Source organism: Staurois parvus, unplaced genomic scaffold (assembly GCF_062004578.1).
Source record: "Staurois parvus isolate SC_StPar_1 unplaced genomic scaffold, SC_StPar_1.0 ptg000376l, whole genome shotgun sequence".
Taxonomy (NCBI): Eukaryota; Metazoa; Chordata; class Amphibia; order Anura; family Ranidae; genus Staurois; species Staurois parvus.
In genome coordinates this window covers 2,325,025-2,348,316 of record NW_028318172.1, presented here as the reverse complement: position 1 = coordinate 2,348,316, position 23,292 = coordinate 2,325,025, and the positions used below count along the sequence as shown (strand labels likewise).

Below are 23,292 nucleotides of genomic sequence, written 5' to 3'. Positions count from 1 at the left end.
TACGCGTTCCAGTTCATTTTTTCCCCCTTCTTTTCTTTAATTTAAATAAGGACATGTGCGTTTTACCATGTTCCAGTACAGTTCTGCGCAGAAAAAAATGCAGCCTGTTCTTTATTTGCTGCACCCAGAACGCACTGGAATTGTAAGCACTGATGTGACAGTGACAACCATATAACCTACTTTCTGTGCATTTTGGATGCTAAAAAACAAAAACCTGAAAAACGCATGTAGTGTGAAATGGCCCTAAGGGACAGTCCAGTCCAGATGCATGGTTTTTTTACGTGTTCTGGGGCTTTTTTTCCCCATACATTGCACTTCATTTTTCCCCCCTCTCTTTTTCTTCGATTTAAATAGGGACACATGCATTTTTTGTGTTTCAACACGTTCCAGTACAGTTCTGTGCAAAAAAAAAAAAAATGCAGCCTGTTCTACCTTTTTTTTCTGCAACTGGAACTGCAAACACTAATGTGAACTGTTACACTGACAACCATATAACCTACTTTCTGTGCGTTTTGAATGCAGAAAAAAAAAAAAAAAGCAACTGAAATGCTAAGGGCCAGTTCACACCACAAAAACGCACTCTGAATGCACTGCAGATACGTTATTGCTTACAGTTCACACCACATGGAGTTCCGGTGCAGTTTGCTATGTTCCAGTGCAGAATAAATGCAGCATGCTGTACTTTTTTTTCTACACCAGAAACTGATTGGAACTGACTGTACTGTTAGCCAGATCTATTGGACTACATGAAAAACAATGTGCATGCATTTTTGATGCAGAACATTAAAAAAAAAAAAAAAAAAAAAAAAAGACACATTGGACTGCATATAGCGTGAATAAGCCCTAAGGGCCAGATCACATTGTAGAAATGCAGTCCAGATGCATTTCCACATACACGTTTGACACATTCCAGTTTTTTCCCCCCTCTTCAGTTTAACAACTTCCAGTCCGGACACTTTTACCCCCTTCCTGTCCAGGCCAATTTTCAGCTTTCAGTGCTATCACATTTTGAATGACAATTGCACAGTCATGAAACACTGTACCCATATGAATTTAGCATTTTTTTGAGACAGATAAAGCTTTATTTTGGTGACACTGTACACTGATTGCTTTCACACCCATAAAGGCTGTAAAATCAATAATTTCTCCTCTCTAGCTGCATTCTTGCAGCCATTGAAAACTACTATGTGAGCTGCGATTGGTTACAGGTTGTCACATGGTATAAGGCTGTTGTGAATAGCCTTGTACCATGTGACCTCTGTGATCATTCACAGATTTCACACATAGTAAGCAATGATGTCAGAAGTGATATCTTGCTTACTACTCTGCATGTGATCACTGATTGACCAATCAGTGATCACATGATCGGGACCTCACACAGAGGTCCTGTCCAATGGTTGGTGTCCCACTGTGTCCGGGGGACACAGCGGGCACCGGAACGCGATGCTGTGCGCTCCCAGGGAGCGTGCACAAGTGGGGGGTGGGGAGGCAGTTTATAAACGGCCACCCGACCCTGCACTGCCACCGTCCAGCTGTTTATACACATGGGCCGGACGTGGTTAAATAGGGACACATGCGTTCCAGTGCATTTTTTTTGGTGCATTCCAGTGCAGTGAAAATGCAACCCGTTCTGCTTTTTTTTTTCTGCAACTGGACGCACTGGAACTGCAAGCACTGCTGTGAACTATGACACTGACAACCATATAACCTACTTTCTGTGTGTTTTGCATGCAGAAAAAAAGCGGCTGAAATGCACGTAGTGTGAACAGGCCCTAAGGGCTGGTACATACTATAGAAACGCAGTCCAGGTGCATTCCGGATGCATTTTTGCATGCATGTTATTGACTTTTTTTTGCATTTTCTGGTGTGTTTGTGATGCATTCCAGTTCATTTTTTTCCCCTTTTTCTTCTTAAATAGGGACATGTCGTTCCGGTGCATTTTACCATGTTTCAGTACAGTTCTGTGCAGACAAAATGCAGCAGGGTTTTTTTTCTGCATCTGGAACAAACTGGAACTGCAAGCACAGATGTGAACTAGGACATTGCCAAACATATAACCTACTTTCTGTGCGTTTTTGATGCAGAAAAAAACCCAGCTGAAAAACAAGCAGGGTGTACTGGCTCAGAATGCATAAAAACACACTGGAACACATCAAAAACACACTGGAGCGTGTAAAAAAACGCATATATAGAAACATGTGGACTGCTTTTTTGTGGAAATGACGTGTCCATGCCAAGTTGGGGTACCCAGAAGATCCCCTCAGTGCAGAGCTGGTCTCCTTCCTGTGAAGTCAGTGGCACTGCCTACCACCCCTACCCCCGTAGGAGTGCACAGTATGTATACCCAGCACTAGTCCTCGCACGCCCGTCCTCAGCTGTCTCCTGACTAGGTAAGCGAAGTCCTGGTACGGCCCGAACCACTCATGTCCTCCGGCCTCTGGCTGCTCCCTCTCCCGCTCATAGCGGACATCCCAGTACCCCGACTCCTTATACATGCCGGACACGTGCAGCTTCCGCCGGCCTCCGCTATCGTCATTGGTGGGCGGGGCCGGGGTTTGTACACCGCAGTGGCCGGAGACACCTGCGCCGTGTATACACGTGGATCACCTGGAGGCACAGCCTACGTCATTGTGCGGGGGGAGCCCCCAGGCGCACCGCTCCGGTTTATCTCCCCCCTCCCTTGAACACAGCTTCCTGTTTCCGGCCAGGCCGGTGTCTGTGCAGATGTCTCCGGCTGTCGGCGTCCGCAGAAGAGGGGGCCCCCCCGGGGTCCGCTCCAGCCTGGTGGACTCGCTGCGGCGCTACCGGGAGAACTATAGGCTGGTCCTGACCGACCCCCGGTACACGGCTGTGCTGGGAGTGTGCCTGTGCCTTCTGGAGCTGGGGGTGACACACTGGGTCATCCAGAGGGTCCCCTGTGAGTGGCACTCCTTGTATGTGTATGTGCTGGGAGCTCAGCCCCGTCTCCATTAACCCCCTTCTCTCCCCACAGACACTGAGATAGACTGGAGAGCCTACATGGACGAGGTGGAGGGGGTGCTGAATGGGACGTACGACTACACCAAGCTGCAGGGGGAGACCGGACCCCTCGTGTGAGTAGGACCCCCATGGACATGGCCTGTGCTAAGGCTTCATTGCCATAAAGATGACACGTCATTTCTAGCAGTAATGGTCCTACGGAATGACTTGTGTATGCAGGCGCATGCGGACATCATTTGTTTTCACGATATATTCTATTTCCCATTGAGACCTAATTTCTGTCTTTCCAATCCTGTATACATTCTCATGTGCATATAAACGCATGTTCTTAGAGGTTTTTGGGTTCTGTGTTACGGATCTGAAAACCGCTCATGTTTGTGCACCTGTGAATGGCTCCATTGAAAACAAAGCCATAGTTAAAGTGTTACTAAACCCAGGACCCTGCATTCACTATCTGGTCTCCCACAGTACACACAACATGGAAATGCAATTATTTTAGTAAGTATATACTGCTAAATACCTTTTCTCATCTGAAGTTACAGCAGGCTTGTGGCTTCTATCAGTGTCCAGCACTAGCTAAAGCTTGTAGGAGGAGTTTTCATTTTGTTCTAGGAGGATGCAAAACCCCTGACCTCTGTAAATATAAACTGATACCCTTTTCTCATCTGCAGTTAGAGCAGTCTTGTGACTTCTATCAGTGTCCAGAGTACTGGTTAAAGCTTTAAGGAGTTTTCATTTCACTCTAGGAGGATGCAGGACCTCTGGAGAGCACTGATGCTGATTACACGTTCTGTCTCTCTCTCTTTCAAAAAAAAAAACCTTTCTAGCAATACACACCAAACTGAGCATGTGCAGAGTGACTCCACACAATATATCTTGGGAGGTAAGGGGAGGATCAGAGAAGCCAGGATAAAACGGTGTTTTTACACAATGCAGAGGATTAACCCCTTAGGTTCCACAGGGAGTATAACAAGCATGCTTTACTGCATTAACAGACTGATTTTACTGTTGTTGGTTTAGTAACACTGTGACGCCCAGTCACAATGAGGAGTGTCCCACCCGGCCGTCAATCTGTTGTAGGTCAGGCGGGACACTACTCGTGACTGGGCGTCGTATGACATCCTGCCAAAACAAGCCGCTCACGGGGCCACGCAGCAGCGCGATTTGGCAACGACGCTGTTCACGGGACACAGCCAATGACCTATCACTACACCTGCCCATTAACAGTGTCATGTGGCTGCTGTGACCAATCACAGCAGGTCATATGTCAATTTTATACAATGGATGGCTTCCTGTCATGCCATCCATTGTATACAATTATGTTAGCTGTGACTGCTCAAAGCAGTCACATGATACAGAAAGGGCCAATCACAGCCCATCTGTATCACGAGCTTTGCCCAATCACAGCTAATCGCAACAAAAGACTGAATGAATCCGTTTCATTCAGCAACAAAGATTGCAAATATTAATGAAATACATTGGTATCAGCAATCATAATGTGTTTAAAAAAAAAAAAAAAAAATTCCTGATCACTTGCCCAGAGTAGTTCAATGTTACTATGGTAACATTGTATTGCTTTGGGTACAGTGTGTTGGGAAAAAAATAGTAAAAAAAAAAGAAAATAATGTAATAAAAAATAAATGTGAAAAAAATACAAATTAAATTATTTATTTTTTTTTACATACTGTCACCAGTCAGTGTCTCTGATCACTGCCACACCAGTTATATAATAACACTGGACAATATGTAAATTAACCACTTGCCGCCCTGCCACTGTAGAAATACGGCGGCAGGGCGGCACAGGCAGGCAAAACCACGTTTTAAAACGTGTGTTTTGTAAACAGGGGTCGCGCCGCCCTATCTGTCCCGCCGATCACTGATGTCAGTCGCCGGGTCACAGCCGGTCCTTACAGGCTGTTTCCCTGCGATCGGCGGCAAACAGTGACAGACAGCACAGCTGCAGTAGCTGTGCTGTCTGTCACTTCCCTGACAGCTCGAGGATGAGCTGATCGAGAAAGAAGAGTTTCTCTCTCTCGATCAGTGGTGTGCAGCACACACCCCCGCCCCCTAGTAAAACACTCCCCCTCACACAGTTAACCCTTCCCTGCAAAATAAAGTTAACCCCTTCCTCCCCAATGCCATTAGTACAGTGTCAGTGTTTTTTCTTTTTTGCACTGATCACTGTATTAGTGTTTTTGGGGATGTCAGTGACCCCAAGTCAGTACCCCCCAATGTCAGAATGTCCGCCGCAGTCCCGCCATAAGTCGCTGGTTGCTGCCATAAGTCACTGATCACCGCCATTATTAGTATAAAAAAAAACTAAAAATCCCAGTATCTTTCCCGCCATTTGTAAACATTATAACTTTCACGTAAACCAATTAATTTACACGTATTGGGTTTTTTTGGGTTTTTTTTAGCAAAGACATGTCGCAGAATGCATTTTGGCAGAAATTTATGACTAAATTTGATTTTTGCATTTTTTTTTTTTAACTGGACATGTTTTTTTTTTTCCGCAAAATTGTCAGCCTTTTTTTTTTTTTATAGCACAAAAAATAAAAACTGCACAGGCAATCAAATACCACCAAAAGAAAGCTCAATTTGTGGGGAAAAAAGGATGTAAATTTCATTTATGTACCGTATTGCATGACCGCGCAATTGTTCGTTAAACTAGCGCAGTGCTGTATAGCAGAAAAATGGCGTAAATTGCAGTATCTATACCATAGTTTGTAGACGCTATAACTTTCACACAAAGCAATCAATATACACTTATTGGGATTTTTTTTACCAAAAACATGTAGCAGAATACATTTTGGCCTAAATTTATAACCAACTTTGAGTTTACTATATATTTTTTATAGCTGAAAGTAAAAAAACATTGTTTTTCTTCAAAATTTTTGGCCTTTTTTTGTTTATAGCGTGAAAAATAAAAAGCGCACAGATGATCAAATACCACCGAAAGAAAGCTCTATTTGCGTGAAAAAAAGGACGTAAATTTTGTTTGGGTGCAGCATTGCATGACTGCGCAATTATCAGTTGAATTAGTGCAGCGCCAAGTAGCAAAAAGAGGCCTGGTCATTAAGGGGGGGTAAATCCTCTGGAGCTCAAGTGGTTAAAAAAAATTTTTTTTTCTAAAAAAAGTACAACCTCCAAAAAATTCACAATGCCTCTTACCAATTACCTTGAATTGTCTATTTTCCAAAAATGGGTGATTTGGGGGGTATTTCCTGGCGATTTCGGGCCTCAAGAAATGCGATTGGTCGTCAGTACATCAGGTTTGATCAATTGTGTTATATATGTCCATGTGTCACACATATATACATACACACAGGCGTACCTCGGTTTAAGAATATAATTAGTTCTGTGGGACTTTTCATATTGCGAAAAATTCATAAACCGAAATGCGGTTTCCCTTAGGAATGCATTGTAAATCAATTTAATCCGTTCCGGAATTCAGAAAAAAGTTCAAAAAAAAAAAAAAAATCTGATCTGATCTCTTTATAAAGTGCACTTTTAAAGGCATAAAGGGACATGATTAAAAAAAAATTTGTAAATGCAATGAAAACCAATTAATCCATTTCGGAGGTCAGAAAAAAGTTAAGTCTTATCTGTTCAAAACTCTTTATGAAGTGCACTTTAAAGGCATAGTACTGTACAGGGTCATGATTGCAAAAAAAATCATAAATGCTTTGAAAACCAATTAATCTGTTCGTATTGCAAAAAAAATGCGTAAACTGAGCCATTATTTTCAATGGATTTTCATTCGTAAACTGAACATTACGTTAACCGAGGCGTTCGTAAAACGAGGTACCGCCTGTACCTTGGATTGTGGACTCTATAACTTTCCTACAGACTAAATAATATACACTAATTTTGGGTGGATTCACCAAAGAAATGTAGCAGGATACATTTTGACCTAAATTTATGAAGAAATGTTATTTATTTGCAAAATTTAACAACAAAAATAAAGAAAAATGCTTTTTTTTTTTTTTTTTTTTCTTCAAAAGTTTGTTTTTGGGGGGGTTTTGTATTTAGAAAATTTTTTAAAAAACCCAGTGATTAAGTCCCACCAAAAGAAAGCTCTATTTGTGTGAAAAAAATGATAAAAATTTCATATGGGTACAGTGTTCCTTTTCTGTGCAATTGTCATTGTCAAAATGCGACAGCGCTGAAAATTTGGCCTGGGCAGGAAGGAGGTAAAAGTGTCCGGTATTGAAGTAGTTAACCTTTTGCTGACTGCGTTATAGCCAAAAGATGGCTACAGCACAGCTTCCCAGTTCTGGGAGGGCATCAGTGGATGACCTCCCTGGACCCTGCCCCCTGTGCTCCCCCGATGTTTGCATCGGGCGCCCTCTGTGACTGCTTTATCCTTTTGGACACAGCTGATCACGGATCAGGGTAAAGGGCCAATCACAGCTGCCATTTATCATGTGATGAGCTGTGTCCAATCACAGCTGATCACATGTAAACAGACTTGACGGTTACTGGCAGTCATTTCCTCAGACACTTTGTGTGAAGAAAGGAGAGCCGATAACTGGCAAACTGTCAGTACATGGTTTATACTGCTCATCAGTGCAGCCTCATCAGAGCCTATCAGTGTCCATCAGTGCAGCCTTATCAGCACACATCAGTGAAGAGGAAAAATTACTTATTTGCTAAATTATATAAAAGAAACAAACTTTTTTTTTTTTTCGTTTTAGAAAAAATAAAAAACCCAGTGGTGATTAAATATAAAAATAAATACAATACAGAAAGCTCTATCTGTCTAAAAAAAAAAAAAAAAAAAATGTGAAATCCTTGCTCTGTGCAGCTGCTTCCAGGACAGATTAGATTGATTCTGATTGGGCAGCACAGTCACAGCAAATCAATCTGGTCCATCGCAGAAGCTGCTGCATAGAGCAGAGGGAGAAGAACAGGGATTTCAAATCCCAAGACTACTGAACTGGCTGTGTGGGTACAAACCGCTCAGCAGTCATGGCGGTAAGTGCAGCAGGGAGGATGTCCAGTGTTAGTTCACCTTTACATTTTTCTTTAAAAGTGAACTTGCCCTGTAAGCTAATGTCTGTGTGCATGAGGGCTAAGGGTGTACATTGATGACCACCCAGGTATCAGCCTTTCGCCCCTTTCACAGGAGTAGCCATTGATACCTGGTTCAAAACAGAGAGCTATACATCCCTACAGGTGGGTTCATTTGTGTCTCGCTATACCCATCCACCTCTGGGTCAGATGGATTAAACAAAATATTTGCATTCTGGTCCACATTTACCAGGGTCGGGACATAGAGTTGGCAGAAGGTGTGACTGCGCCAGGTGCCAGGAGTGTATTGGGGTGCCCTGTGGTGAACTAATTTTGTTTACAAGACTAAGAGAAGTAGTGACAGCGGTATCGCCACTTCGATCAGTCCGGTGCTGGAAGCGATGAAGAGAGAGCTGGGATGAGGTGCAGGCTTTGTTCTCTCTCCCTTTTCCCAGTGCAGCTCCTGTATTCAGAACCCAGCAGCAGTGTTCACATGAATGCACATGCTGCACTGGCAGGAGGGAGGAAGGGAAGGGGGAACACAGCTGAGAGCTAGAAGAGGCGAAGAGTGGAGGAGAGAGCCGGGAGGAGGCAGGGATGGCGCCTCTCTCTCCACCTCCAGCTCCTCCTTCCTGTTTTTGCAGCTTTCCTTTATTCATGTACTCACAGTTTCTGGCTTCTGAATACAGGAGTGCTGTGAGATCGGGACAGTGCTGAATTTTTTTGCCCAGTCCCCACCTACATCCTTGTCATCTTACCAGCCCCCCCACGCAGGCACCAGAAATTGCAGTAGGGGCTGGGTAAGAGAACCCTGCACATCTCAGATTTGACAGAGTGCATGGGGATCACTAGTATGGGAGGTTTTGAATACCTCCAAGCCCATTAATTCTATAAATGGGTTTGAAAGTAAGTATAGACATATGAATGTAGAAAGCTGAAGTAAGGGCATTGGTGACTGACAATTGTACTCGCTTCACAGATCATAACTGCGAAAGAATTTGCTAACAAACACAACGATAAATGGGGGGGGGAAAGGATTTCTAAAACATAAATTTAAAATACCTTTTATTGCCTGTAGGGTAGCCTTCAGAGTGCGTAAAAATCTGCCTTTCCTCTGAAGCATGATCCGAGTTCAGATTGTGATTTGGAAGAGATAGACCGCTGTTGAAGAGACAATGTGATGCCAGCTCACTGCTTGTTTTAACCCCATTTTTGCTATCAAATGAATCACAACTGCATCCATTAAACATGGTTGCTGGGCATGTGTCTCATTTGGCGGGCTTGCTGCCTGCCGATCACAACATTGAGTAGATCTTGCCAAGTCTGTTACTGCACTTTTCCAAGTCCACTGCTGGAGGTAGGATTCCCTAAGTTTGCACATAATGGGGGTGCAGTTTTACTGGTGCTGGCTTTTACTGATTAGAGGTAGCAATCTAAGTTGTTGCACATCTACTTACATCATCCCTCCCATAGGGATTGCATAGGTCTGTTTTTGTTTTTAGTTTTTTTGTTTGGTTTTCTTTTTTTCATGTAGGATAAATAGGAACCGATACAGATGTCTGTACTATTTGAACTAACGTAGCACGGAATCTGTCTAGGATTCCCTGCTGGGATTGAACAGACACCATCCATAAAAAAAGGGACTTTTGAGGGAGCATGCACATGTGCTAGGCAAAGTTTGATCTGAAAGTAGAATTTCTATGTCTGTCACAGACATTTGTCCATTTTATATATGGTATGTTGTAGGGTCGTAGATGTAAACATTACATAATTTCCATGCATTTTGAATTTAAACATGAACATTTGAACCATTGGTGTAGCAATCAAATTCAATTTTAAAACTGATACCAAGGTTTCTTATCACTTTAAATGGTTTGGACCAAGCTGTTTTGGACCATTCAGTGAATAAATAGAGGTTCCTCTGATTGGCTTAGGCTGAAAAGTGGGCTGATGATGTCACAAGCTCCAACTTGGTCAATCAGGGGAAGCTTTGTATTCAATCACAGAATACAAAGCTGCCTATGAATGACTGAGCTCCACTCAGACTGACTATTTTGTTCCGGGTGTTAGAAGGGAAGTCCCTGTTTGACAGCCAAAACCCAGCACTTTGTATTCGCTACATACAGTCCATGCAGCACGGTCCAAGCAAACTATTTAAAGTGACAAACGCAGAGGTCTGCTTTAGGGACACCATGCACACTCTCCTGCCTACAGAAGCAGCTCATATTTTGTGGGGTTTATTTACTAAAGCTGGAGAGCACAAAAATCAAGTTGACTTCAGCATAGAAACCAATCAACTTCCAGCTTTTATTGCCAAAGCTTAATTGAACAAGCTGAGGTTAGAAGCTGATTGGTTTCCATGATTTTGCCCTCTCCAGCTTTAGTAAAATAACCTCCTATGTGTCCATGCTCATTAGGACGTTTTGAAGCATATTTCAAGAGGAGAGTTGAGGCAGAAAAAAAAAGTCCTTCACAAGTGTGTTTTTGAGAGAAGTTTTCAGGCAGATAAAGGGGGAAATTTGTTTTGGGGAAAAAAAAACTTGTATTTTATTATTACAGGTACTTATATAGTCCCGTCAATTTACGCAGCGCTTTACATATATATTGTACATTCACATCAGTCCCTAACCCTCAAGCGGTGTACAATCTATGGTCCCTAACTCGCATTCATACATACACATACTAGGGCCAATTTAGAACGGATCCAATTATTCTACAGCATGTCTTTGAATTTGTGGGAGGAAACAGGAGTACCCGGAGGAAACCCACACAGGGAGAACATGCAAACTCCAGGCAAGTGGTGCCATGGTTGGGATTTGAACCGATGACCCTAGCACTGCCAGGTGGAGTGCTAACCATTTAGCCACTGTGCTGCCCATGTAAAAGAAAATGCTCAAACTCTTGTGCAATATGAGCATTTTTTAATTCTGCTTTTTCTACCAGAAATTTTGGCATTTTTTTTTCTGCTCCTAGTGTGCATGGACGGACTTTCTGAAGGTACTAATGCATGCTCTAAAGATAATTTAAAAATTTTTTTTTAGATTTCTGTTCGAACAGAATTCTAGCTGTGTGTGGCTATCTTTTTTTCCTTTAGGAGAGCAATAATACAGAAATTTTAGTACTTTTTAACCTGGCCGCAGTCCCTGCCGCCCCTCTGAAAAGTTTTTTGTTGTAGATATTTCTGTGTTTTCAGTAGGTGATTATTCAGTAAACTGCAGCGAGTTGATCAGGCTTGTTCGGATCCTAGCCTGAACCCACCTGAGCAATCCTGACAGAAAGCTGTCACTGTACTGTACCAATCGTAACTGAGCCATTTGCAGCAGCTGCACATATGCAAAGGACATGTATATGTGTGGCTGGCAGTACCTCGGTTGCTTTGGAGTGGTACAGTGACCACTTCCTAGCAGGATCACTGAGGTGGGTTCAGGCTAGGATCCGAACAAGCCTGAGCTCCTCTCTATTCAGGAGGCTGCAGTATCGCTTCCTGAACACCTGCATACACCTCTGAAGAGTGATCTACCACAGCAGTAAATGGCACAGGCAGAGCTTTTATCTCTGGAGAGCACAATGGTGATCAGCATAGGTTTTCTAACCTGCCAATTGATATTCCGTCTCCAAAGGGGCATAGATTTGAGCAGCCAATTACATATTTGCTTTCATTATTGTCTTATACTATATGAAGATGGCTATAATGTTATTGGTTGTTACTGGAAAAGACAATTTGGATTTACATTCAGGGTTTACTGAATTTTCCATCTGCTGACAATTGACATGCATTTAGCCTTGTGTATGCCACACAATTCCTTGTGTACTGGTAATGTCTGAATTGAAGATCTGTTTTGTGTCACTGTATTTGGAACAGGTATCCGGCTGGATTTGTATACATTTTCAGTGCTTTATATTACATAACTGAGCAAGGGAGCAACATCCGACTGGCACAGTATATCTTTGCAGTGCTGTACCTGCTCACACTGTACCTTGTGTTTCGTATCTACATTATCACCAAGAAGGTGAGGAGCTGCATGACACTAAATGTGTTCAAGTTTTGTTTTTTGTTTTTTTTGGTGGGGGGAATATGGTTATTTCTAATATGTATATGATGTATCCATTCATAAATCATGTGCTACTTTTTGTAATTAAGTGTTCTGATTTTAACTTTTTGTAGTTTTGTATAATGGCTTTTAAAGTCCCATTTCTATGATACTTCTATATAACTAATACATGTGTCCTTGTATTACTAGGTACCACCCTATGTATTTTTCTTCATGTGCTGTGCTTCGTATCGTGTCCACTCCATCTTCCTCCTCCGGCTTTTCAATGACCCTGTGGCAATGGTCATCTTATTCCTTTCCATCAATCTGTTATTACAGGACCGCTGGAGCTGGGGCTGCTTTTTCTACAGGTAGGCAACTGCTAGCTCAGCAGCAGAGCACCTAAAGTCTTTGTTTTGATTGCATTATTAAAAATGAACACTCCCCCCGAAACATGCAAAGACTTGTGTTTTTTATATAGATGACACTGGTATATTATAGGAATTTCTGTAACACAATGGGTAACAATATATTTATAGATTTGTGTTTTATAGGTAAATTATAGGATTCTGACAAGTAGTTCATACAATTTCTCTCGATAAAATGCTTTTACTTATAATACCTAAAGGTGTTCTAAAGTAAAATGGTTTTTCACCTTAATTATGCATTAAGGTGGGGAAAAAAACCTTCCAGTTGCTGTTTCAAGTAATTTTGTGTAGGTTTCCACTACCATTGAACATCTTGTCATATGTTTCCACTTGTGCATTCAACACCACCACCAATTGCAGCCTCTTGCCAAGCAATAAGACCCAAATTATAGGTGATATTATAACCGTATGTTGTCAGTAATCATCCATCCACAACCTTGGAACCATATGTCATATCACAACAACAGGTTGTTTAATGGCACTTAGGAACTCCAGAGTACATCATCATGGATTCACTGTTTGCAGCTCTGTTCCAGCATGTACATTAAGCCATGTAAAAGATAAGCAAGTATTCCATAGTGCAACCTGCAGATTTATTGTAATATGTATTGTGCATCTACCCACATAGGTACAAGGATAAATGTGATCACAACCACCACCACTGTTAGCTTCAGGTGGTGTAGGAATGTCAGCACAAGCTTCAGCTGTTGTCTTTAGGGGTATATCTAATAATCAGTGATCAGCCTCCATCAGGATTGTTATTGTTGGGTATTTAATAATTATGATTATTATTATACAGGATTTATATAGCGCCAACACTTTGCTCAGCACTTTACAATATAACGGGAGACAATACAGCAACAATACAGTTCAATACAAGAGGAATAGGAGGGCCCTGCTCCTTGGAGCTTACAATCTAGGAGGGAGGGGCTAGTGGTACAAAAGGTAGTAACTGAGGGATGGACTGGTTGTAAGAGTAGAAGATTCCATTACTAGCTGAGAGAAGGATAGGCTTCCCTGAAAGAGGTTTTCAGAGATCTCCTAAAAGTGAGCAGAGTAGGCAATAGTCTGATAAATCCGGGTAGAGAGTTCCAGAGGATGGGGGAAGCTCTGGAGATGAGCATGGGAGGAGGAGACAAGGGAGCTAGAGAGGAGGATGTTGTGCGAGGAGCGGAGAGTACGGTTTGGGTGATATTTGGAGACAAGATTGGTGATGTAATTTGGGGCAGAGTTATAAATGGGTTTATATGTTGTTGTTAATGTTTTGAATTTTATCCATTGGGCAACGGGAAGCCAGTGGAGGGATTGGAAGAGAGGGGTGGCAGATACAGAATGGTTAGTAAGGTGGATAAGCCTGGCAGCAGCATTCATGATCGACTGAAGAGGAGATAGCCTGCGATGAGGTAGGCCAATGAGGAGGAAGTTACAATAGTCAAGGCGAGATATAAGAAGGGAGTGAATAAGTTGCTTAGTAGTTTCCGAGGTTAAGAACGGCCGTATCTTGGAGATGTTGCGGAGGTGAAGTTTACCAGATTTGGACAGCGATTGGCTTTGGGACTGAAAGGACAGATGGGAGTCTAGGATTACACCTAGTATCCTGGCATGAGGGGAGGGACTGATGGTTGTGTTATTGATCTTGATGGAGAAGTCAGGGGAGGGGGCACGGGCTGGGGGGAATACTAAGAGCTCAGTTTTGGAAAGATTGAGTTTGAGGAAGTGGAGTGACATCCATGCCGATATGTCACTTAGTAGGTTAGTAATGCGAGAGGCGACTGAAGGGGTGAGGTGAGGAGTAGAAAGATAGATTTGGGTGTCATCAGCATAGAGATGGTACTTAAAGCCATGGGAGTTTATCAAGTGACCAAGGGAGGAGGTGTAGATGGAGAAGAGTAGAGGTCCAAGGACAGAACCTTGAGGGACCCCTACAGAAAGAGGGAGAGGAGGAGGCAGAGTTATAGGTAACTATGAAGGAGCGCTGCGATAGGTAGGAGGAGAACCAGGAGAGAGCAAAGTCCCAGAGGCCAAGAGAGTGGAGTTTTTTTGAGGAGGGGATGGTCAACCGTATCAAAAGCTGCGGAGAGGTCAAGTAGTAAGAGTATGGAGTGGTGGCCATTGGTTTTACCAGTTAGTAGATCATTAGTGAGTTTTAGTAGGGCAGCGTCAGTGGAGTGTAGTGAGCGAAAGCCAGACTGTAAAGGGTCAAGAAGATTGTTGTCGGTGAGGTAGGAGCTCACAGTTACGGTATCTGTATCTTACAGTTGTATCCACTCTTTTCTTACAGCCTAGCTGTCTCTGTCAAGATGAACATACTTCTATTAGCGCCAGGACTGCTGTATCTCCTCCTCTGCCGATTTGGACTACTGCGCACAATTCTGAAGCTGTGTATCTGTGCTATTCTTCAGGTGACAGTAGAACCCTAAAATATTTTCAGACTCCTTCAATAAAACAGTGCAAAGTGCTTAGTGCCAACACCATACTAATCAGAAGAGAATTCTGCTATGTTGTATTTTGAAAGTCCTTTTTTGTTGAGTTAGGTGAGAACATAGTGAATCCAACTGATTTTATCCTACTGTTCAATTTAAAATACTTCATGTTCACGTGTGTGTGTGTGTGTGTGTGTGTGTGTTTAATGATTATAAACCATACTTTGAAGGATTGTTTCACCTTTAGTAACATTTTTCATCCCTACTTGGAGTGTAACATGTTACTTTGCAGCACCCCCCTCACCCTCTGGGCCCCTGCTGTGACAGTGGATGGAGGTTCCTCTGCCTCACAGCCACTGTTACAAGAAATCTATGAATTAACTACAAATCCCATCTGTCACGGGCGCGGCGTCAGACCCCAGCCCTTCTCACCAAACTCGTGACTGAAGGACTAGCCAATCTAAAACCGCTATGTCACGTGCGCAAAAATGCTACACCCAGCTGCACCCTGCACACCGATTTTCCAGCGAATTGGACCACGATCGACGTACTGGCAGCCTGAATGCGATTGTTACTGGGTCAGGTTAATTACACAATTAACCATTCACACTGCCACCACCTCCTTTTTATACAGAGAAAGAGGAAACTCAGCAATACACTAGGATGACTGGTCAGTATCCCGCTATCTCTACAGACTGGTTATACAGAGGGTTAAATACTCATAGTAGCGCTCTCCAGCGGCAGGGATTCGTAAGTTACATTAAGGAGCTATAGAAACTGTTCAACACTTTTAGAAAGTAAGATTTATTACCAAAAGGTCAAAAGGGTGCAGTAAAAATATTTACAGAAAGATGTTTTGTCAGTCAGCCTTGGTTTTAAGCAGCTTCAAGTCTCATGACCAAAAGGATGCTTTTGATCTCCCACTGTTAGTTTCGATATTAAGGCAGGGAGATCTTCTTTTCTCTTTCTCTGCGAGATGTTGCATGCAGAAAGTCCTCACTTCTCTGACTACACACAAAGCATAACCGCTTCTTTTTCTACACAAAATCAACTGGTATCTTTCTACCACGGACAAGCCAATCCTTATTTGGCAAAGAATTGTTAGGCAGAGGCTCAGCATCACACGCAGATCGCATTCCTGAGGGAGGAGGGGATACATGAAGACTTCTTAATACAGTGAGAGTCTGTGCCTGGCTCTTGTATGCACGATACCACACCTCCCCCCCCTCCCCCCCGGCAGCTCAGATGGGCACTGGTAGGCACTGACAGGTGGCATTGATGGGCACTGACAGGTGGCACTGATGGGGCTACGCTGACCATCAGGGCACTGATGATCAATGTAGATTTCCCCTCTGAGGAATGCCGATTATCGGCTCTCCTTTCCTCATGAGCTCTCGGCATTTCTCTCCTCACGAGCTGTCATGCTGACAACCGGCATTTCCTTATTTACATGCGATCATCTGTGATTGGACACAGCTGATCACATAACAGAGCCGAAGTCATCGGCTCTTTCCGCTGATCGTTGATCTGCTGTGTCCCGGGGATACAGCGCACCACTCATTGCTGGGTGCACACGCATGGTTAGAGTGGGAGGACGTTATATGGCGTCCTCCCAGAATGAGAAAACCGCCTTGTGCCCGTCATTTCCTTATATGGCGGGTGGGAGGCGGTTAAGGTTCGAAAGAAACAGAATTGGGGAAAGCTGTTTTTGGAACGTGAACTATTGACTGCAGTTGGATTGGTTTTGGAAGTTTATTTGGTAATCAGGATTTTAGGAGGAAGTCCTTCCTTAAAATCTAGTTGGAAACCAGGATTTGACTGATATTCTTGGCCTTATTATGAAACCGAATGGGCTTCAACTACTCAACTCCTTTTTGGCAAGTTCTACATCATAATCTGAATATCTCTAGTTTAGTCTTTAGGGGACCCTAGTCCATTAAAGGGTAACTCTACTTTTGTTGTTACAATTAACAAAGATGTAGCATATACAATTGCTATTTAAGCCATATTGTAATTGAATGTTATTAAAAATAACCTTCCCTTTTCAATCTGCAGGACTGTAATTTTCTGTAAAAATTATATGCATTGTGGCAAACTAGACATCTTCTGTACATAGTTGGTGTATAGAATGTCCCCAGAAATATCATTTCCTGCTTGTGCGATTGGGACACCTTGATTTCCCCAGAAGATACAAGTCAGATTTTAGGCATCTGATGCAACAAAAAATTTCATTTTTGGTGCGATACTCCCAAAGAGTTAATCACTTCTAAAAGGAGGCTGACGCTGTAGTTTTCCTAATTGGCACACTGCAATGGCATCAGCTGATTTAAAGGAGAAGTGCAGGCAAAGCTCGTTCTGCACTCCTGTGACCTGTTTTCAGCCAATATCTGGCTAAAGTCGGCTGACGTCACAGATAGTCCAGGCTCTGAAAATATCCCATCTATCAGGTTGGGATCCACCCAGGAGCCTGAGCCAGCCGCTCCTGCCCCCTCCACAGCCCAGCACTCCAATGAGTGCTGGAGGGGCAGAGCAGAGAGCCGGAGATTGATCGTCTCTGCTCAGAGCGGCAGTACATTTTTAGGCTGTCAGCAGATCGGCACAGTACTGAAAATTAGAGAGCGGAGCATGGGCAGGGTGAGACAGCGTATTACTGGATTTTAAAGAGTATAGGCACTTTTTTTTAATGTTTTACATAGCTATACCTGCAAAAGGGGCATGGCTTAAGTGATCTAGTAGGCCTTACATTTTCTGATTAAAGTTCCACTTTAATAATGAAAAAGTTATTCCAATTCAGAGTCATTTTGCACATAATTAAACATACAACTTTTTTTCTTCAGAGCAGAAACTAGTAAGAATCTGCAACACAGTTTTTTTAAAATGCAATGTACATAGATCACCAAGCTGGGAAGCTGAATGGAGCAGAAGAAAGATGAATGTGTACTGCTGGGGAGGGGAGTGGGTCACATTCTTACCCATACCTGGAATTATTGGGTATGGTTTTTTTTAAACTATGCTGTATTTACTTACCTGTTACTTTTCTATTAAACCTTCCCTTACATATCTGCCCTTTGCAATAGGAAAGTAAGCTGAGAGTAGGGAGACTAAGGCCAGCTATAAACGGACACTTCCTGGAAAATAAAAAGAAGAAAATCTGCTCCTGTCACTTAAATGTCTTGCCTGATATATTAAAAGGATGCATGTGTGGTTCACTACTTTCCTTCTCTCTAGGAAAAGAGAGACTGATCAATTATATTTTCAAATATGAAAAACCTGTCAGATGTGAGAAATGCTAGTTTGTGACCCTGTTTTTGGCTGTAAACCGCCTTAAAGTGGTTGTAAACTTCCCTTTAAAAATAATTAAGAAAAAAAAAAAAGGGGACTTGCAGGTTTAGGCCATAATGTACTGGTATGCACTGCATACTAGAACATTATGATAGACTTGCCTGTACATAGAGACCTTTGGCACCATGCTGATATCACCAGCTGTTTGCTGTGAATATCTCCTAAATGGTGCATGTTTAGGAGATGTTCACTGTACCTACAGGTAAGCCTTATTATAGGCTTACCTGTAGGTACAACTTATAAAGTGGGCTTTACTTCCACTTTAAATATAGAATCGGGGCTTTAAATCTGAGTTATGGATATTCCTTCACAAATCCTATCTCCGGTCTCTTAATCGCAACTTGGCCAACATGTTTTTTTAGGAGCTAAATAACAGTCAGGTTCCAGCGAGCAATTTTTATAACTTTTCCTATGCTTCTCTTTTTATACTGTTGTGATCCCACAGGTGATCCTGGCTCTTCCGTTTCTGCTAGAAAATCCTACTGGGTATCTTATACGATCCTTCGATTTTGGCAGACAGTTTCTGTTCCAATGGACAGTGAACTGGCGGTTCCTCCCAGAGCATGTGTTCCAGCACAGGGCTTTCCACCTGACACTACTTACAGCTCATCTGACTGGCCTTGCACTGTTCTGTTTTTACCGCTGGCACAGGTACACACTGAAAAGTGATCTTAGTGGGTTTTATTTGAGTGTATTTTTAAAATGTTTACTATTTCATTACTTTCAGGTCTGGGCAGAGCCTTCTTACTCTTCTGAAGGATCCAGCACAAAGGAAGCCCCGGTCACACCAACTTTCAGCAAACCGTATCCTTTTAAAAAGCTAGTGATACTAAAGTCTTTTAGGTGGTGGTGTTTTTTAATATATAAATAACAAGCATGTTAAATGTACATGCTGTGTGCAGTGGATTTGCAGAGATTCTCTTCTTGGGTCCCCTACCGGCATTCCTGGCTTCTCCCTCCTGTATGGTGCCCCCGTAGCAAGCCATTCGAGCAGGTGTGCTTTCGAGCCGCGGCTCTGCATGTCCATTCACACAGAGCAGCGGCTCTGCCCTGGCCCCTCTCTCCTGATTAGCTCACTGGCTGAGATCGACAGCAGCAGGAGTCAATGGCTCCCACTGCTGTCTCAGCCAATCAGGAGTGTCCCCCCGGAGAACCGAGGCTCTTGTGTACATCGCTTGAACTAGAGGGGAGTCGGGTAAGTTTTTTTTAGGGGGGGCTGTAACACACAGGTGTTTTTTACCTTCATAGAATGCATGCAGGCAAAAAGCCTTTAGAACCACTTTAAACTCTAGTTAAATTGGTGAGCCTTCCATTAATACTCCTGTCCTGGGATGGGAACGGCCACTCATTGTACTGCAGGAGCAGCATTATCACAGGATAGGATGTGCATATTTCTCTGTAAGAAATATGTAGTTCTGAGGTTAACTAGGTAGGGCCAATAACCCCATCTGAGATTTCAGTGTCGACTCATTATAGAAAGTTTGTATATGGGCACAGTTCCTGGAGAACATTATGAACTGAGGGGTGCTGTTTGGCAACATGTTACCAAAGGTAAACTTATTCTTTAAAGCCCCTGGGATAAAATCTTCCCCCACCCACCTCCTTGCTAATCATGTTTTAAAAAAAAAAAAAAAAAAAAAAAGTGTGATGGTCACATGATTCAACCTTTTAATCTTCTCTTCACACATACAAACTGAAGGCCAGTCTGCCTAGAGGCTATAACACTTTAAACTTTATAGCTGCCCAGATACGCTTATTGTCAACAGGAGAATGGACCTGCTCTTTTGACTCTTCTGTATCTTTTGCTTGGTTCAACAAGATGCTGGACAGATCATGGTGTAGCACCATGGGATCTATATGATCTGCTGTATGCCTTATCGGGAAAAAAAAAAAAAAAAGTACTCAACTGTCTGTGTGGTTGGTACATTCCCTAAGGAGACTTCAGGGACAGGGTTCCACTATATGGGTGCACCGTGCCCTTGGACCTGTAAAGCGCTCTGCAGTTGACTCACATGTTACACACAGGTGTCTTAGGTGAGTCCAGTGCTCAATGACACATTACAGGCCAGTCTCCCTTCCTCCTTAGCAGGGGTCTGGGTATAGTTTCTGTGGCAGTGATCTGATAAGTTGCAAAATGTAGCTGAATTAATGCTTCCTGTGTTCCTTAGTGTAAAGTGAAGAAAATGGGATTTTTGTACATGCAGCTTATGAGGGACACTGCTCCCTCCCCTCATGCCATCTTTTCCTCTTTTGGCTGTTAGCAATAACTTAGCAGGTGTGTGGTTGGAGGGGGGTTATAGCTTCCCAGGGTCTAGCCTTTAAAAGGCAGCAATTACAACCTTGCTTTACCAAATAGCATGCGTATGAGTTACATGTATTGCAAAAATGTCAGATCTGGATGACATCTGCAGTCAATGTGTAAGCATCAAACACTTATGCAAGTGAATGCAATGTCATTTGAATTTTTAGCAGTTAAAAGTTAATTTGACACAAGCTGGCCATAGCCAGATTGAAATTTAGCCAGTTCAGTAAAACTAGCCTGGCCATAGGTTTCTGTTGCTGTCAACCTATTGATCGACTTCAGTACATCCAGTCTATCAAGTGTGGTTTTTTTTTTTTTTTTTTTTCCCCTCTCCATGATTACTGTCCCTGACTATAGCTGGCAGCAGTGATCATTTGTATTCAGTACATTGCATTGTATAGCAGGGAAACTTCCTGCTGTCAGAATACAAGCAACACAAGACTACAATACAAGTGCAGTGGGAGGGTTTCCCCATCAACACTGACTTGTTGAGTAAATTTTTTTTTTTTTCTTCAACCCAATGTATGGCTGGCCTTAATCTGAACATTAAGCTAACAATTTACACAGGGGTTTTTTTTTTTTTTTGCCTGCTGTGTTGCAACATCGTGTTTGGAAAGAGAATAAAGCGGTCCTACAGTAAAATGCATATTTTGGGGTATGCAAATTTTGTAAACCCTGAATTGCAAAAAAAAAAAAAAAAATACAGAAAATGCATTTTTCTCTAATTTTATTATTCAATAAGAGGAATAAAAACATCCAGATTTGCTACCATGCCTTCTGTGTCCAAAAAGAAATGTATGATGCGTTCAGGTAGCCTAAAAGTTAATGTTTGGAACCAAGGACATCAGTAAAGCAGAAAAAAAATGTTCTCGGACTTGAGGGGGATTTAGTGAGGGGAAAAAAAGTGTTTAACAGATGTGCCCTTCAATGTACCTGGAGAAAGATTTTACAGTGAGTACAAAAATTTTATTTTTGATGGTAGTTGATTATCCAAAGTGAATACAAAAAAAGCCTAAATTGCATTTTAAAAGAAAGCAACAGATTTAAAAGTGTAAACAAAACTACAGTTTTCCTATGAGTGATAGTTTAGCATCTGCAATCCATAACCAAGGGCTCTAATTTATAAAAGTTTTTACACAAGATTGAGACAGCCAATTGGAAAATGTGAATTCTGGATAAAAAGGTATGTGAAAACATTTGTAATTAACCTACTGTTTTTTCATTGTTTTGTGCTACAGCATACAGACCAAATGCTCAAAGTAATATAACATAACTGTTTCATAGAAATAATTTTATTTAAAAACCCTTTAAAATTGTTTCCCAAAACAGCCAATTAGATTTTAGTTTTTAAATGCTCTAGGACAAATAATAGACGTGGATGATTAATCAAGTCTTTAACAATTTCCATTGAAGTGGTAGAAAATGAGCCCCTGAAGCCTCATTTTCCTTAACTCTCTAAGAGATTATATTTGTCCTATTTTCCAGTAACTTCCTGGGTATAACCTTCAGCCGTTCCCTGCACTACCAATTTTATGTCTGGTACTTCCACACACTGCCATATCTTTTGTGGTGCACAAATACTAGCATCTTGCCAGGACTTGCCAAGTAAGTATGTATACACTTGAATAATTTTCTTCTCTAATTAGCTGATATGAACAGTTTTTTTTTTTTTTTTTTTTTTTTTCTTTATATCCAGGATCCTTATCCTTGGCCTTATTGAGCTTTCATGGAACACATTTCCTTCCACCTCTGTGAGCTCGGGGGCTCTTCATATTTGTCATGGAGCCATTTTGCTGCACTTGTGGCTTGGCGGTCCACCAGATGAGACCAGTCCCTCGGAATCCACTCGAACTCCTCGTAAGAAGAAGGACTGATTTCCTTATCTTCATTTCTAAATGTCCGGTTTTCTTAAAACTCTAGGGTACAAAGAACACTTCTAAAGAGTGATTGTCTCAAGGAAAATAAAAAGTATAGACTTTATTTTTGTAAGCTAATAAAGATGGAAATTTCCTCTTCACTTGTTAAAACAATCTCACAATGGTTTTTGATTTAAGAAAGAGAAAAAAAAAAAAAATAGCCATCCACCACCAAAGGGTCCCACCCAGCATCAGTCGGATAGGCCAACAGCCAGTGTTGGGTAATTGTATATGTTCAGATATGACAACTCAAACATCACCTGGCTTGTAGCAGAGCATATTTAAATTAAGGTTTTCATCCCAATGACGAAGGAGGAGGAAAAGTTGACGGGCAGCCCCTTTCAAAGCTGGTAACTGTAACCCATCAGGCAATGTCTGTGTCCGTAGCCATCCCTCTGCTTTGGCTGCCAGCAGTTCCCATTCTGTGAAAAAACCTGCACAGCGATGCTCCAGCCATGCAAGAGCCACAGCTGTAGCCCAGGAAGAGCCTTCAAGATCTGTGTCCAGTTCTGCTCCTGCCTCTGAAGGACATGGAGAGGTATCACATGGGTCAGTTTCAGATCCCCGTCCACTGTCTGCTTGATGACAAAGAGCTTCAGGACATGATGAGGCATAGACAGGGAGAAAAGAGGTCTCCTGGGTCGCTGGGACTTCAGGCTGAGACCCCCCTTTACAATTTTGTGCTTCTGCCTTAAGACACTCCCCAGCTTCTGAAGGGAAAGGCTCAGACACTGGGCTTAGGCTCCCACGATGACAGGAGAATGGGGAAGTACGAAGCAGACGTTGAAGTGAGATCTGCACTACACTGGAGAAAGCGTTGTTCAAGCTGAAAAAACCCTCTGCAAACTGCAAGCTTAT

At 42.4% G+C, this 23,292-nt stretch overlaps 3 protein-coding genes across 9 annotated transcripts in view; 1 reads left to right on the top strand and 2 right to left on the bottom strand.

The window, feature by feature from the left end:
* The window catches only part of EEF1AKMT4 (EEF1A lysine methyltransferase 4), a 17,469-nt gene extending 14,582 nt beyond the window's left edge, over positions 1-2,887 (bottom strand). Inside the window, exon 1 of one of the 2 annotated variants that reach the window (XM_089685491.1) lies at positions 2,345-2,887. In XM_089685491.1, the coding sequence (XP_089541617.1) occupies positions 2,345-2,495 (151 nt within the window). In that variant the 5' untranslated portion in view covers positions 2,496-2,887. The remainder of the gene's footprint in view (positions 1-2,344) is intronic. The other variant, XM_089685492.1, reaches the window with a different exon arrangement.
* Positions 2,352-22,548, top strand: ALG3 (ALG3 alpha-1,3- mannosyltransferase). Of its 2 annotated transcripts, none has more exons than XM_089685490.1 (9): positions 2,352-2,390; positions 2,993-3,092; positions 11,855-12,002; positions 12,234-12,394; positions 14,733-14,853; positions 18,662-18,867; positions 18,944-19,020; positions 21,979-22,123; positions 22,215-22,548. In XM_089685490.1, exons 2-9 carry the CDS (start codon positions 3,019-3,021, stop codon positions 22,390-22,392), a joined length of 1,110 nt encoding a protein of 369 aa, XP_089541616.1. In that variant the 5' UTR covers positions 2,352-2,390; positions 2,993-3,018; the 3' UTR covers positions 22,393-22,548. The 2 variants fall into 2 exon arrangements, with proteins under 2 accessions (XP_089541616.1, XP_089541615.1); XM_089685489.1 differs by lacking the exon at positions 2,352-2,390 and adding an exon at positions 2,539-2,917.
* The window catches only part of VWA5B2 (von Willebrand factor A domain containing 5B2), a 58,734-nt gene continuing 57,236 nt past the window's right edge, over positions 21,795-23,292 (bottom strand). For all 5 annotated transcript variants that reach the window (XM_089685483.1, XM_089685486.1, XM_089685484.1 and 2 more), the window contains one exon: positions 21,795-23,292. In XM_089685483.1, coding sequence (XP_089541609.1) covers positions 22,684-23,292 — 609 coding nt within the window. In that variant the 3' untranslated portion in view covers positions 21,795-22,683.